Source organism: Diabrotica undecimpunctata, chromosome 4 (assembly GCF_040954645.1).
Source record: "Diabrotica undecimpunctata isolate CICGRU chromosome 4, icDiaUnde3, whole genome shotgun sequence".
Taxonomy (NCBI): Eukaryota; Metazoa; Arthropoda; class Insecta; order Coleoptera; family Chrysomelidae; genus Diabrotica; species Diabrotica undecimpunctata.
In genome coordinates, this window is record NC_092806.1 from 159,962,834 (window position 1) to 159,979,952 (window position 17,119).

The 17,119-nt window shown below is 31.4% G+C and overlaps 1 protein-coding gene across 2 annotated transcripts in view; it reads right to left on the reverse strand.

Annotated features, from left to right (window-relative positions):
- Positions 1–396: 396 nt before the first annotated feature.
- Hr39 (Nuclear hormone receptor FTZ-F1 beta) overlaps positions 397–17,119 on the reverse strand; it is a 107,739-nt gene continuing 91,016 nt past the window's right edge. For both annotated transcript variants that reach the window (XM_072530804.1, XM_072530805.1), the window contains exon 12: positions 397–15,235. In XM_072530804.1, coding sequence (XP_072386905.1) covers positions 15,146–15,235 — 90 coding nt within the window. In that variant the 3' untranslated portion in view covers positions 397–15,145. The remainder of the gene's footprint in view (positions 15,236–17,119) is intronic.

The window sequence follows — 17,119 nt, forward strand, 5'->3', positions numbered from 1 at the left end:
ACAGTGAGATAACATACCTTTTTATGATAAAGTGCATATATCATTATGCCTGATACACATGCAAAAAATTGCCAAGAGGTGTAGAAGTTTTCAGCAGGTAATCAGCAGATTTTGATTTTCTATAAAGCCTTCTTTCCCTCCTACATAAAGAATGATGTGTCTTTTATTTAAAGTCTCGTTATTTAGTAGCCAGACCTCGTAATATAATATAACCGCTTACAAAGATCCTAAACACATTAAGCATTTAAGTTGGTTGAATGTACTGTAGTGTGCAGGCTGTCATTCGAGGGTAGACATCGTATGCGCGCACAAGATATTTCATTTTATAAACAGGATGCCATAGAACCATTTTTAAACTTCTTCTCGGATTACACAGGTGAAAAAAAAATGTAACACTAGGATGTATATTATTATATTTCTTCAATACAAGTGTTTTATATAAACGACAGTAAAAAAGTGAGTACAAAAAGTATTTTAGGGCTAGAACCGCATTAGATGCAGCTTGGAAAAGGCCTCTTTTAGTCTTTAGTTATTGTTTTTGTAGATGAACATCTTATTTATATTAATAAAGTACAGTGGACCAAATTTATACTCAAAAGATCTTTAAAATTGCAGTTACATCGTAAAATTTAGCCAGTGTACTTTAAACAAATTTGTTACCATACTGATTCGGATGATTTTCAGAAAAGAAAAACACTATTTTATATTTTCTCAAATTTGTTGAACATTAATTATCTTAAAAATGCTATTTTAGAATGTTTTTGAACGAGAAGACTATCTGTTTTTTGTATTTAATTAACGCAAAGATTCTTTTTTAATTATTTTTTTAACAATGCATTATTATTATTTTGCATTTCATCTCAAATAAAATAATTTTACTTGCATAACTTCACAATCATTTATCTCAGTGTAGACAAGTTCTAATTGCATCTATTTGGAGAGAAATAAATAGCTAGAAGTTTTCAATTGGGTAACCCATGAATGTGAGTGAAAATACATGATGTCCTGTGACATATGATCGCAAAAGAAAAAAACGCATAAAAATGTTTCCACAGCAACTGTTGTGCCACAGAATAATAAACAATCAGAATGCCCACTCTGCTTGAAAAATAAGCACGCGCATCTCGTTCGCGCAGACGGAATCAGCCATGTTTTAAACGGAACCAGTGCTGTTCGGTGACATTTTATCTGGTGTGCATAGAAAAATTAACCCGATTTAATTTATTTACGGCAACTATAGACATAATATGCACTATTTTATTCGTACTTTTAGTTGAAGAATAGATTAAATTATTTCAAATGTACTAAATTATTCTTCTTCTTCTTCATACTTTATAAATAGGCAAAATGCCTGTTTTACTTCCGTTTTTAGCCTCAATTGACGTTGTCTGACCATCTTTTCCTCGGTCGTCCCAATGATCTTCTTCCATTTGGCGATTTGTCTCTTGCTATTCGTACTATTCTATTTTCTGTCATTCTTTCGATGTGTTGATTCCATTCCTCTTTTCTTCTTTTGGTCCACGCGTTTATTTCCTCTATACCACATCTCGCTCGTATTTCCTCACTTCTTACTCTGTCTCTTAGAGTTTGGTTTGTTATTTTTCGTAAGACTTTCATTTCTGTTGTTTCCAGTAGTCTTTGTGTTTTCGCCGTATCTGCTCTTGTTTCCGCTGTGTACGTCGTTATCGGTCTTATTGTTGATTTATATATCCTGGTTTTCGTTTCCGTTGTGAGGTATTTGTTTCTCCAGATTGTGTTGTTGAGACATCCTGCTGCTCCGTTTGCCATGTTCACTTGTTTTTGTACTTCTTCCACTTTTCCGTAGCTTGACAGTTTTATTTCCAAGTATTCAGTTTCCATCACTTGTTGGATTATTTTGTTATTTACGACTAGTTTACATCTTCTCGGTTCCGCTGATATCACTATCGCTTTAGTTTTCTCTGTTGAGATCTCCATATTGTATATGAGCGCCGTATCTTCGAATTCTTTAATTAATCTTTGTAGGTCATCTTCATTTTCGGCTGTTATTATGGCGTCGTCGGCGTAGGATATTATCCTTATTTCCTTTTCTCCCATTCTATATCCTCTTCTTTTTTTAACTTTCTTTATGATTTCATCCATTATCAGATTAAATATTAATGGGATCAGCGAATCTCCTTGTCTAATGCCAGTTTCATATTTGATAGGTTGCGATAGTTTTCCTTTACATCTTACCATAGCTATGTTATCTTTATATATATTCTCAATGGTTTTTACTAAATCCAGTGATATTCCCTTTTCATATAATAAATGTATCGCGTCCCGAATTCTCACTCTATCAAACGCTTTCTTCAAATCTATCAGACACATATATGCTGGTTTGTTGTATTCCAGCGACTTTTCTTTTATTTGTCTTATTACAAAAACTGCATCCGTGCATGATCTTCCTGTCCGAAATCCTTGCTGTTCTTCTTGCAGAGATATTCGTTCGTTTATTTTTGTCGCTATTATTCTTGTTGTCAATTTGAGTGTTGTATTTAATAGATTTATTGCTCGATAATTATTGGGGTCTTTCTTATCTCCTTTTTTGAAGAACATCACCATGATCGCTCTCCTCCATTCATCTGGTATTCTGTTCGTGGTGATTATTTTATTAATAAGAAGTTGTAGTTGTTGTACAAGATGATCACCTCCATATTTTAAGAGTTCATTTGGTATTTGATCTTCTCCTGGTGACTTTCTGTCACTAAATTATTAATCTCTAAAATTTTAAATTACAGTTCTGTCGTAGCTTGCCACAAATTTCTCAATTCGAGTCTATGTTTCCGTTTAAAATATGACGATCGCATGCTGACAAACTTTAAAGGCGGCATCTGAGAGTGGGCATTCTGATTGTTATTTATTCTGTGGTTGTGCAACGTAAATTTGTGCAATTTAGTTACTAGTTTCCAAAACAGAAAACATTAAAATTTGAGCTTTTCTTTACTTTTTCAGCTAAGTCTACAAAAAATTGGACATTTTTGACGCGTACCCTCAGGTGAGACATAGACCCAGATATTTTCATAACTAATAATTTACATGAATTAATTTTAACGTCAATTATAGAGCTTATAGGAATATTTCCACCCGTTTACCGCTCATAGTTATATCAAATGTTTTGTCACTTGTCAAGTATCCTTTACTACCTATTCCCTTGACAGCTGTCATTTTAATAATGACGACAATGGATGAGACTAATAAAGTTGTCGAATTTTCGCATGGTTTAGTGAGACTGTATAACTAGGTAAATACTTGATTTTTATTGTGCTTCTCCAAAATGAAGTAATATTCTTCATAAAGAGTTAATTTTGCAATAGAATAGTTTTAATTTAATAAAAACTTCGAAACAAAATTCATTTATTTTGTTCATATAAAATATTTTGAATTTTCTGAAAAGCGAGACACAAAAGTAACAAATTTGTATCTAGATAACTGTTTTATATATTACAAAACAAATAAAATGCCATCAGAACACATTCGTAGTACGTAAAAACAGATTGTCCTTTATATTACGATTTTTTTAGTTACTTCGAGAACATAAAAATCATTTCAATAACTTTTAATACTATGTATAGGTTTAATGGTTTAAATAGAATGTTTACCATGGTCTGGATCTTCCTATCTATTGATAGTTCGAAGTTTCTTCGTAACTACCAATAGTATTGGTTTAAGTTTGTATTTATACTCATCCGAAAATGTAGTAAACATACAGTTTTGTAATCCATTTCAACGTCAAGATGGTACTAAATGCTTCTTTGTGGTACTCCTATTTTAAATGCTAAGAAACATAATTATGGAATAGTAAAAAATGTACGAAAGGTATTGTACTAACTTGCAGAGTCTTTCAAATAGACATTAAGAGCTTTTAGAGCACTTAGGGGACAAGTTTTTAAATTGTCACCTTGTCTATACAAATCTAGTGATCATTAAAATGTTCTAAAACACGAATCTTGCTTTTTGACAGAATTCACTTCTGATTTAAACCACCAAACAATTATGAGGGAATATTGTTAAGACAGTTTACCAGTTTTGACAATAAATGAAGAAATGTAACAGCTTCAAACATGATAATATTCGTTTTCCAGATATTCATTTCGCCACTGAGTAAGAGTTTTTAACAAAATTTTCTTTTTGATTTGTTTCTTTTTGTTAGATACAAATAATTTAAAACGTTTTAAACATTAACAAGATATTTGATAAAAAATATGTTTAAATTACTGTGTAGTATATTTTAGAAGTGAATAATTTTACGTTGATGTTCTTACTTATAGATGATTTAAAGTAAGTATGCCATGACGTCACAGCTACGGACTTTACTACGTGTCAAATTCATTTACAGAAAAAGTAGTCCAAAAAGTATATGTGTGTAGTTTTTAATATCTAAGAAATTTAAAAATTTAACACAAAACTGACCAATTGCATTCTCTACATGTCAGTTTTTATAATAAAAGAAGGAAAAGGCAAAATAATAATCAAACAAGTGCCAGTATGAAAAAGAACAAGAGGAATTGAAGCTGAGATACATCTAACAAATAAAACATGATACTTAAAAATAAAAAAAGAGAAAATCATAAAGCAGTTCATCATCATCATTTTGGCTTTACAATCCTGTGTGGGTCCTAGCCTCCCCAAGAATTTTTTTCCAGCCGTCCCTATCCATCGCCTTCCTCCGCCAAGCACGTATTTCCATATTTCTCATATCTTGGTCTATGTTATCAAGGAATCTTGTTCTGGGTCTTCCTCTTCTTCTTTGACCAATAGGTCTATCAAGGAGCGTTTTTCTAGCTGGGTCGGTTTGCTTCATCCGCATTACATGGCCTACCCACCTCAGACGTCCTATCTTAATGTGATTCGCCATGTGATCCATTGATTCGCCTTAGTATTTTTCTTTCGAAACAACATGAAAATGTTTTCATTGCTTTTTGTTAAAGTCCAGGCTTCTGAACCATATGTTAGAACTAGGCGTATAATTGTTTTGTGGAGTTTTACTTTTGTATTTCTTGATATAACTGTAGATTTAAAAAGGAGATTAAGCCCAAAATAGCATCTATTAGCCGTGCAAATTCTGCGGTTTATCTCTGCGGTAGTGTCATTTTCAGTATTGACGAGCCTTCCCAGGTATAAAAATTCGTTAACTGCTTCGATGACGTCGTTTTCTATAACAAGTGGCCGTGGTATTTGTGGTTGCGTACCTATTTTCATATTTTTTGTAGCCGCTTCCTTTAGTGCTACGTACGCCTCTCGTGCTGCGTTTTCCGTTCCCCCAACAATATTGATATTATCAGCATCATAAAGCAGTTCAGAATGAAAAAGAATCCTGCAACATGCCAAAACACAAAAAGGGATATCGAGTTAGTAATGATGATTTAAAGGATGCTCTACACAAAATAACAGTTGTACAGTTATTTTTCCATATTATACAGAGTCATGTTGTAGCATAAATAATTTCCTTATAACTATCGAATATTTAATGTATACAAATTTATTTGATACGCCCCTGGCTGTTATGTATAAAAAATCCTTGAAGTTTGTTTACCCTAGCAATGTTTTGCGAGACATCTAAGAAATTTTAACTGGGTAGATAACATTTAAGTTTTAATTAAATAAATTCCTACAATTTTGAAAGCCCAACACTCTTAAGGTCCATAATCGAATAAAAAAGTCATTAAAAAAAGTTCCTATTTGTTGGCAGCGAAAACTGGACGGGGGGTTGAGAAAGGTCGAATAAATCGGAGACGAAGAAAAACAGAGGAGATTTAGATTTGGAAAAGATAGCTTTCGGCGTGTAGCTTAAAGCCGGCAATTTTTTTAAGTTGAGGGGTGAATTTGAGCTCAAGATGCTATTTGGCAGTTTTTGTTGAGTTAATCACCGATTGTTTGTGCTGTGCCCTATGTGAGGGATTTGTAAGACGGCGATTCCAACTAAAACAAGAGTGGCCGTTCGCAAACGTTTCGGTTTGTTTGCTTACCCTATCTCCAGCCCAATAATTGCCCAGTCTTCACTTTCAACCCCCTATAAGTGATACCCAATGTGGTAGGCAAATTAAATCGTTACAAGTAGGTCCATTCTTTGGTACTTTAGGCCTGTATCTCTTATTGTACCTTCACAGATGTGCTGTTTTAATCATATAAGGATTTTACTATATAAAGACGTAGTAACAACAAAAAAACTCGACTGAGAGCTTGCCAAGAGAAAGTGCTTCAAAAGGTATTATAAAAAACATAAAAAAAAGGAAAGAGACAACAATTTCAGACAAAAAGAGCCAAATAAAAGAATGACACAATTAAAAATTGCAATATGTTCATCATCATCATCAGTAGCTCGACAACCCTTTCTGGGTCCTGGCTTGTTCTAGGATTTTCCGCCATTCTGTTCTGTTCCTTGCTTTGTTTTCCAGTTGGTAATCTTAAGTGTTTTCAGATCTTCTTCCACTTGTTCCATGTATCTAAGTTTGGGTCTTCCCTTTGACCTTCTTCCTACTGGTGTTTGCTTCATAATATGTTTTGGTGTTTCAGTCTCCAACATTCGTTCAACATGGCCCATCCAGCGCAGACGTCCGATCTTTATGGATGTTATGATCTCGGGTTCATTGTATGCTGTGTACAGTTCAAAGTTATATCTTCTGCGCCATGTCATTTTCCTTTACCCCCTTATATATGTGTCTAAGGATTTTTCGTTCAAATGTGCCTAATAGGTTTTCAATATGTTATTAATAATTAATACCAGATAAGAGATTATTTTCATGAATGATTTTTTATCAACAAGTGGAATAACTTGTAAAATAATTGATAGATCGATTTGAAATTTTGAAGGTCTGTAAAGCACCACAAGACCCAACGGGTCGACAACTTTGACGTCATATCAAAGGAGTAGGTTGATTTTACAAAACTTATAAATAATTTTTAATTACAATACTTAATAATTTTACCTCCATTTTGTAGTTTTCAGAGCTTCAAATTAATTTGGCAAGTTTTAGAAAGCCTTTTACAATAATTACCGACTGTGTTGTACAATACTTGTGGTAATTGTTGTATAACGTGGAAATTTTAAACTTGTAAGTTTTTTCATTATTAAATATTTCGTGAGGCAGATAAAGTGTTAAAATAAACAATATATGTTTTAACACTATACAACAGTATAAATTATTGATATTTTTTACTTAGATTTGTTACGATTAGGCCAATTTGACATTTTTAACAGCTTTGACGGTAAAAATTTTAATTATTCGGAATTATTTTTTATTTTTCAAATTATTATTTGAGCCTTTTATACTGTTTCAGCTTTCTCTAAAAGAAAAATTCCAATTTGAGTAAAAGCTTTTTGATGGATTCAATTTATTTGCGACATTTGACGACATTTACGAAAAAAATCGATAACGTCATATTTTTGACAGCTGTCAATAAAAAAGCATATCAAAATATAGGAAACGAGAACAATAAATCGACTTATAAGGATGATTTCCATAAAAGCTGAAGGCTACCAAATTATTAAGGATAGTCCATACTTTTTTCCAGATTCTGTCGCCATTTTGAAACGGCGCGACAAAATGCAAAAATATCTAGCAATGTATTAATTAACAGAAAATTTTTCATATGATTTATTACTTGCCAAATGATTCCATTATAAATTACCTTACCAAATATCGCCCTTCCGCCATTTTGAATGATTACGTCATTAAAACGACATAAAACCTTGAAACAGTGCACAAACATACAGTCCATCTAATTTACAAACCGTTGCACGTCATTATCTACGTCAGAGATCGAAGTTGACATAGTTGCCAAAGTATAAAAAAATCCTGAATCCATTTTAAATCAAATAGGTCACATAATTATTATTATACTCTTTACAACGACTATTTAAATTCTTACGTGACATTTTTGAAATAAAACACACTAATTTTGTTCTAAACAGAACAGATTTTATTAAATAGGTAAAAATATAAAACAAGAGGTATTCACTTTAAAATTCAAAATAATAAAGTACAAAAAGTGTCAACACCGCAACGCAAAATAAGTGTTACCAATGTATGCCAAAATGTCACCTTCGTTCAATTACAGTTACAGTGTGTTCCGAACAAATGTTCTTCATAAAAACGCTTTATAATGCATTTATACAAATTAAATGAAACATATTGTTGTCTATTTCTTTAAGTTAACATTAATAGAAATCTTTAAATATTAGTTCTACGCGTATATAATAAAATATGTCTAGTGGCTGTAATGCCAGTGTACTCGGCAAAGTGATTCTAAAAAAGTACACACCTACCGCCTAAATATTTCGTGTTGGTATCATGTGACGTCACGGGCTATGACGCCGATGACGTGCAACGGTTTGTAAACTAGATGGACTGTATATCAAGTTTTATGATTCAGAAAATAGTTGGGAGGAAGGAAGTGTAGATACTTTAGATCCACTGTTTATTATGTTCTTAGTAGTGTTGGCATTTATTTAACTATCATCGGTTGCCTTAGAGCCGCACATACTCATGATAACCTCAAATTTCCTCTCATAAATTTTAAAGTACAATTTTATTTAAATTATTTGTATCTAGCGATTTTTCGAGCATAAATTCTATAAAACCAACCAATCAATATGGCAACAAAAAGAAATCATTCACACAATCCCATCAAACATATCGTTGGCACAAAAATTAAATTCCTGGTCGACTTAAACAATAAATAAAAAATAATCAAACTATTTATAACAATAGTTTCAAGAAAAATTGATCAAAATTGACAAAATCGTAGTTTTTAACTACTAATAATACACTAATACGCAAATTCAATGACTTTTTCCTACTAAATTCATCTTACATGATCAGTGACAAAAATATACCGTCATAGAACTAGCAAGCGGTTATGGTGACCATAATCGGTACGGATTCCCGCTAGAAATGCGATGTACATGAAACGTAAACGTCAAATTTGACGTTTAAGTAATTGTCCTGTAATTTAAGCAATTTATATTTCAATTCAAACTTAGTTTTTCTATTTTTTAAATAAAAAAAATGTTTTTTTACCTGTTGTGTCTATTTTTTAGACATTTCAAACATTTTACTACTTTTCTGACGATTTGACAACGATGTAAGTATGATATAACTATTTAGTTTTTTGTTTTATACGATTTTTTGAGACGATTTTGTTAACGTTATATAATATAGATAACATAAATTTAAATATTCGAACTGTAAAATGGATATAGCAGGAAAAATTCTATATATTTTTTGACTTAAACTGACCAGTACAATAAGAAATGTTCATTGTAAATACAATAGAAAATAAAATACATTCGTATTTATAGTGTTAATAGAAAAAATGTCCAAGGAATTGTGGAATAACGGTTAAAATTTGTATATTGTCATAGCTTCTTACGTATGTGGCGAATTTTGTGTTATTTCTTAATAAAACTAAGAAAAACACGTCCCCTATAAATAGCTTCCATAGTATTTATGTTCTTTTTTGAAGTAATACAACTACATACAAAGCTTTCCATTATTTTCATACACTTTGTAGAGTTTATATATTTCTGTAAACGGTTTGCTAAAAGTGTTTCGTATTTAAAATTCTTTTAAATTATTTTACTTTTATTTTTCTACAAATTACTACCATAAATTAAGTTTTAACCAAGGTTTTTCTTATAGGACATAAAAAACAGCTTCCTGGATTCTTTTCCTTTAATTTTCATCTAATGTCTTTGGAAAAAAATGGATTTTTGTGTCATAAAATATTACAATCCCTTGGGTTCAAATCTGGACTTCACTGAAACTAATAAAACTAATACTGAAGCCTAAAAAAAGAGAGAAAGTGACTGAAACATTGGATCAAAGTGCAAGACGAGAGTCACGATGCAAGTAAACACTAATTTTCAACGTTTTAGATATTATTTTATTAAAAATATGTGTAAAATTGTAGATGGGAAGGGAATATTGTAAACAAATTATTAGGGTAATGGATTTCGACTGTAAATTATGTTTTTAATGTCCCTACGTGGTCTTCACCTTTTATTTTGAAGGTTTAAATGACTTTTATAACATGGCGTGTTTGAATTTATGGAAAAATTAGTTTTTGGTTGGGAATATAATGTGATGTCACGGAGAACTGCCTGCATGAAACATAAAATTAATTATTTCACAGAAAACAATATTTATCAGGAGGAAGCGATTATAATTAAGCGATTTGGGGAAGTTTTGTTAATATTTGGTTAGGTTAGGTTAAGTTTACATTACATTAAAGCTTGCTTAAGAAGCGAGATATAGATAATCAAAATTGATTGGTAACAAAAAGGTTAATTACAAGGTACGAACTGGAATAGATGACTTGATGAAGTTTTGTTCCAAAATTTTAAGAGTTTTGGCCACATCGTACTTAATAAATGTCATGACGGACTAAAAAAATGATGATTCGATTTTTTAAAGTGATTTTTTATAGAAATTTATATTTCACATTTTTTTTTTGTCTATCGATGTTTCTATCGATCCCATGTATACAACATATTAACTGAAAGATACTTCTCATCAATATCTTCGCTTTGTTTGTTGTGAAGCGTCAAAAATGGTTATCAGAGAAATAAATGACATTTCGTAAAACAGATCTTTATTTTTTTTTTCAACATCTCTCATATAACTGGTCAATTTGAGTCGAAATGTTAAGTATGTATATTCTCAAAAAATATGTTTATTCGAAACACTGGAATGGAGCAAGGTTTTGCGAAAAATTCTCAAAGAGCTTTATAAAAGATAGATTGTTATTTTGTTTCCTTAGAGCTAGGCAACCAGTACTACAGATACGTTTTTTTGAGGTCAGTTACATTCATATTATATTATGTAAATATTGTAAATTATACTTAAATTGTATATTAAAGAACCAAAAAGTCGTTATAGTTTAAAAAAGTCACCAAAGCAATAACATGGTTGCCAATTTTCAGTTTATGGTATCAAAAGCATTGGAATATCTTGTCTCAAACTGAATTGCATCCTTTATAATAGTTTATTTATTGTATTTACTTGAATGCCAGTGCCACCAAATAACCCTTTTCCTATCTTTGTTATTGAATTATACAAAATAGTACGATAATATTGCAATTTTTATAGAAAAACTTTAAGTTTATCTGTAGCTGCTTGAGAATTTTTCTTACCTTTCAATAAAACGCCCAAATTCGTATCAGATACGAACGCAACTGAGCATTGAACTCTCTATATGAACTAATACTAATCCATACAGGGCGCGTTACATAATGTATTTGTTAGAGGAACATCGGAAACCACCCTGTATATAAATATATAAAAAAACGTCAACGATAGCGAGTTAATAGCCTCATTGTATATAATAAAAAATATCAAAATATAAACTTAACTTAAAATATATATACATTTCGGTTGTAAAAAAGTTTTTGTGGATTTTCTCAAACGACCCGTGATATGAAATTACGCAAATACTTTTCATAACAATATTTTAGACGTCTACAAATATATTTTTTGTCAATTTGATGTAAATTCAAAAAGGATTCATAAGATAACTACAGTTTTTTAAATTGGCGCCCTACCGTTATCTGACAGTTCAAAAAAAGCATTTAATAGTGAAATTGATAGATGACCAAAGGACTACCTGAGCTCTGACGTCACAATGGGCGGGGTTTTTAAAACTCTTTAAAAACAAATATGTTTTACGTGCATTTCTCCCATAGGAAGTTGGAAATATTGTTTTTTTAAATTGTTTAAGGAATAAATAAGGACTCTTGGTTATGAACATTCATTCTGTGCGAATGGTATTATTTGTTCGTGAATTTGTGAGGTAAGAATATCAAAGTATTAAAATATTTACTCTCAAAGTTCATATTTTAAAGTTATGTTATGTTTTGATTAAAACTTAATTGTTTTTTCTTTATTTCAAGGTATTTTGTTGTTGTGGGCCTGCGTAGCGCAAGCGGTAGGATGCTTGCCTCGCATGCCGGTGGTCCGGAGTTCGAATCCTACCGCCGGCAAGAATAACTAGACATTTTTAAAAATGTCTATAGGCCCCAGGTCGACTCAGCCTGAATAAAATGAGTACCTTGGGTAAAACCAGGGGTAATAATAGGCGGTTGAAGCGTAGCACTGGCCATGTTACCTTCCTTGTATACCGTAGGCCCTAGATATAGCAGACTACCCTGCTATACTCCCAAAGCCGCGAAGCGGTATAAAACGGGAGACTATTATATTATTTTGTTGTTGTTTTTATCAGGGTTATTTCAAAATTAATCAATAAAGCATTGAATTTATTTAAGAAGTTGAAAAATATTTAAATTAATGTTTTATTCTTTTTTGGGTGCCAGTAATTTTATCCCATAAAAAGACTAAAGATATTCGTTTTGTAGTTAATAAGGACTTTAAGAGGTGAATAAGGAATGTTAATGTGCTTTGCTCCAATATGTAAACATTACAGTGAAGTACAGTAAGTTACAGAAAAAAACATGTAAGTTTTTTGTATTCCCTTCTAAAATTTCAGAGAGACAGAAGTGGATAAATCTCATGAGGTAAAAGTAGTTGTTAGTTTGTTTTAATATTGCTTATATTTAAGATATTCTGTGATTGTCTTTTCAGATGTATACTATGTATCTGTCATGATTATAAAGATAATTTAAAATGTAATTGTGCTATTTGTATGTTCTTCTTCTTCTTCTTCTAATGGCGCTACAACCCTTTGTGAGTCTTGGCCTACTTAACAATGTTCTTCCATTCTGCCCTGTCGGATACTTTCCTTCGCCACTGCCTGATGTTCATGGTTTTCAGATCCCTCTCTACCTTTCCATCTTTTACGGGACCTTCCTCTTGTTCTGTTTCCTTGGGCTTCCATCTCTAGACTAGTTTTACAGCTCGATTATCTGGAATTCTTTCTAGATGACCAAGCCAGTTTAGTCTTTGCGACTTTACAAACCTAACAATATCTGAATATTTTCAACTTCTTATGGAAGAAATACATGTAAAACAGATTTGTTTGGAATGGTTTTCTAAGCCCCGCTCATTGTGACGTCAGACCGAATAAATATATAGAGTAGCCATCTTGGGAGACCATTACTAATATTAATCACTTTTAAAACATTTAATATTCTTTTATAAAGAACCTTTTTCATAGAAGAAAAAGGAATTTACTTTTTATCAATTTAATGTAAATCAAAGAATGTTTCTTACGAAAACTACAGTTTTTGTAAAGATTGTGCCTAAACATTATCTGACAGTTTAAAAAATGACAAATGGCATTGACAGTTTAAAAAGTACAATTGACAGTGACATCCGCCATTATGAAAACATTTATCCTTTTAATGAGTTTCGAAACATTCAATTTCCATTTGTAAAGCACCTCTTCTAGCGAAAATCAGGCTTTACAAAAGAAAAATGCAAATATTAGAACAAATTTTCTGCCAATTCAATGTAAATCTAAGAATAATTGATTAGAAATCTACAGTTTTCTAGAAGTGGAATATTAATGTTATTTGGCAACTCAAAAACTTGACAAATAACATTTGTCAGCACAATTAACATATTAAAGAACAACTGACAGCTGTATCCGTACAAAATGTATATATTTAATTTCTAATGATAAATATTCCAAAAATAATCAAATATGATAAGAATTTTGTGTGAAATAGTAAAAAGAATAGAAATAGAAAAAGATGAAGAAGACTTAAGAATAGCGGAGAGAAAGATTACGAGAACCATACTAGAACTAATCAGAATGAATATAGAAGCAGATCAAATGCAGAGAACAAGGAAGAACTTAAGGAAGACATCGTGACTAATATAAAGCAATGCAGAGTTAGATGGTCACATTTGGCGAGCAGGAGATGAGGCAATGACATACGCAATGATAGAATGGAATCCAGGAGGAAGAAAGAGAAGGGGAAGACCGAGATCAAAGTGGTTGCAAGAAGTTGAAGAATACCTCCAAAGGGCAGGAGTCAGAGAATGGAGAGGAAGAACTAGAGACAGGAAAAAATGGAGATATATCGTCAAGACGATAACATATATAAAAGGGACGGATCCACCCAAGAAATTCTATCTAGAAAGCATTCGCTGTTTAATAATCGCGGAAAAAGGTAAACGAAGGCACCAATTTCTCTTCTTCACTCAATTTAAAATTTGTGGATGGTAAAATTAAAAGAGAAGGTAAATAGGAAAAAAAAATTGAAGATTTCATACACAAAACTCCTGAATTTATCTTCAATCTTGGTATTTCTCCACTATTTACTTCAGAAGTTGCTGTCTTGTTGTATATGTGCATCATCCTACCGATTAAGTATAAACCCATCTGCCTTTTTCTACTGTTCGTGACGAAAGTTTAGATTCCTTTCACTAATTTTACGACAAATTTTTTACCAAGAAATGATTGTTCATTTTATTAGCACAAATACGCTTATTTTAACAGCTCTACTAAACAAACTATATGCGTAATGGCATTCGCAATCATTATTTACTTTAGGAACACATTAATTTTAACTCAACAAAGCAAACATTAATTTTATTTCTGACAGCGCCATCTATGAGAATTTTTAACGATTAAATCGAGAAGTTTTCTGGTAAGACCGAAAATTAAAGAGCATCGATAGTTACAAATTACTAATTTTTAATTAGTACATGTGACATGAGATATTTGTAAGAAAATGATCATATTTATTATTTGTAGACCTCCAGTCAAGAGCTTGAATAAATATTTTTAAACAAAACAGACACATTTACAGTCTTATGAAAAATATATAATTAATAAAATAGAACAACCAACAACCCAGAGGAATTTTTTTAAGTAACAGTCTTAAATATTTGAAATTACGCTAAATTTTCTATGATATAGCTAAATTACTCAAATATTTCAATTAAAAAAAAAACTTATTTTGACTTAAATACAAAAACTTCGAACGTTTTTTTCGTAAGAGAAAAAAAGAAAGTTTTTCTATTCGCTTATTCAGTTTTATTTTGATACGATGCTCTGTGAGGGAGTCGTTTGAAAAAATCCAAACTACCGACATTTTTTTAAAGTGTCCAGCACGGTTTTCTAAGTACGTAGAGTTTCACTTAAAGCTAAGTAGTGATTAAGCAAAAAATACTGTCTGTAGTATACGAGAGCCCGCCACCCAAGCTTATAAGGCACATTTTCAGTGGTCCCCCCTAAGGAGCTCCATCAGGAGGTTGAAACTGGGTCCATCTCCGTCTTTTGATTTTATCGTCAATAATTCTTTACCGACCTACAACATAAAATTGGTTTGTTAATCAAAACAAAAAAATTTAAGCTTGCATAAATTTGTGTAGCATTAAAGAGGGTTACTTCTTTAATTTCGGGAAGTGGCAACACTGTAGACGATTGACATAAAAATCTAAAGTTCGACATTTGTGCTATGAATGAAAAGTTTCAAAATATAACAATATTTATTTAGTTGTTCAATTACAGTATCATTTTACAGTAAACAATAATTGAGATCAAGTCGTGAACATTTTCGAGAGAAAATTTTGAATGTAACTAGATTTGCACTTCGAATGTGCCGCTGGTAAATAGTCAAACTCTGTGAAAAAAGACTTTATTTTGAATTAACACAATACATGAATATAATGACCGCTAATAAGTTTTATGTTCCGCTCGCTAACCGCCGACCTCGATTCTCGTATCTTGTATGCTGTCGCCTTGAGACCCTTTTGGTGACTTCTTAATCTTCGCATAATATGACACATATGCAGACACCGCGACGTTGCCGCATCGAAAAAAATGAAATCGACTTAGAAACATATGATGGTGTGAACAGATTTCGTTTTACTAAACTTTATTGCAGTATTATATATGATTTCCTTTAAAATTAATTGCACGGCATTCAATTATGACGTAAACATTTTCGCACAGAGTTGCCGTATTGTCCGGATAAGTCGAGGACTTCTTTCAGTCGTGTTTTGGGCATGTCGAGAATTATTACATGCCATTTGAGAAAAATCTGACAGTAACATGAATTTTACTAACCAAATGACTTTTTAAGAGCTTTCTGTAAAACAAATTGGGGAGCAGACCCAAATATTGCTTTGATGTTTTACCGTAACATGATCAGGCCGATTTTAGATTATAACTGTCAATTATTTGGATCAGCGGCCAATACACATCTAAACAAACTTGAAATTCAAAAAAAAAATGCCTGAGATTATGCCTAGGTTATATGAGAAGGGGCTCGTATATGAATATTTGAGTAAATTCGAATAGCTTTTTTTGTATATATTTTGTTAATTTTACATCAAAAAATTTGTACGTCTTTCAGAACATTTACGAAACGTTTTTGAAGTTATACTTCTATACGCGCGCTCCAAGTTGGAAATTTGTATGGGAGTAAATCTGTCAAATCATTACATATGTAAGATAACGAGTAAGAGAGAGACAGAAGATATATTTTCTCTCTCTTCCTCTCTCGAATAAAAAAAATGTTCCTTTTGTATATATAATTTAATACTATATATATTATATAAAGATATATATACACATAATATTATACATATAATAAAATATTTATTAATATTATTATTTATGTGATATGTTTTGTATTATTTATTAAATGTTCAGAATTATATTAGTCTTTTGTATTTCAAAATAATAATCTCAATAAATCACTGTATGATCCAGAACTGTCAATTTTGAAATACATTTGTGTTATGTCCTCGGTAGTGTAGTAGTCAGTATCCCCGCCTGTCGCGCGGGAGACCGGGGTTCGATTCCCAGTCGGGGAGGACTTTTTTGTTAATATTATTACATTACTGTCATTTTTAAATACTTATGGATATTGCATTTTAATTTGTATTGTATTATTATATGGAATTATGTTGTACTGTATTGTAGTGTATTTTTTTATGTATATTATTGTCATTTTTAAATACTTATTAATATGGCAGTTTAATTTATATTGTATTATTTTAGGTCTAAATTTTGGTATTTTAAATATCATTTTACCGTTTTCTAAAATAAAATTAGAAGACTTTTCTAACAACGAAAAACAAACTTGTACTAAATATAAGCAAAAGCCTAGCTCGTATATGGAACTTGCTTTGCTAAAAGACAGTTCAAATCGAGAAAAGCATATCTACAATAATACTCATAACAT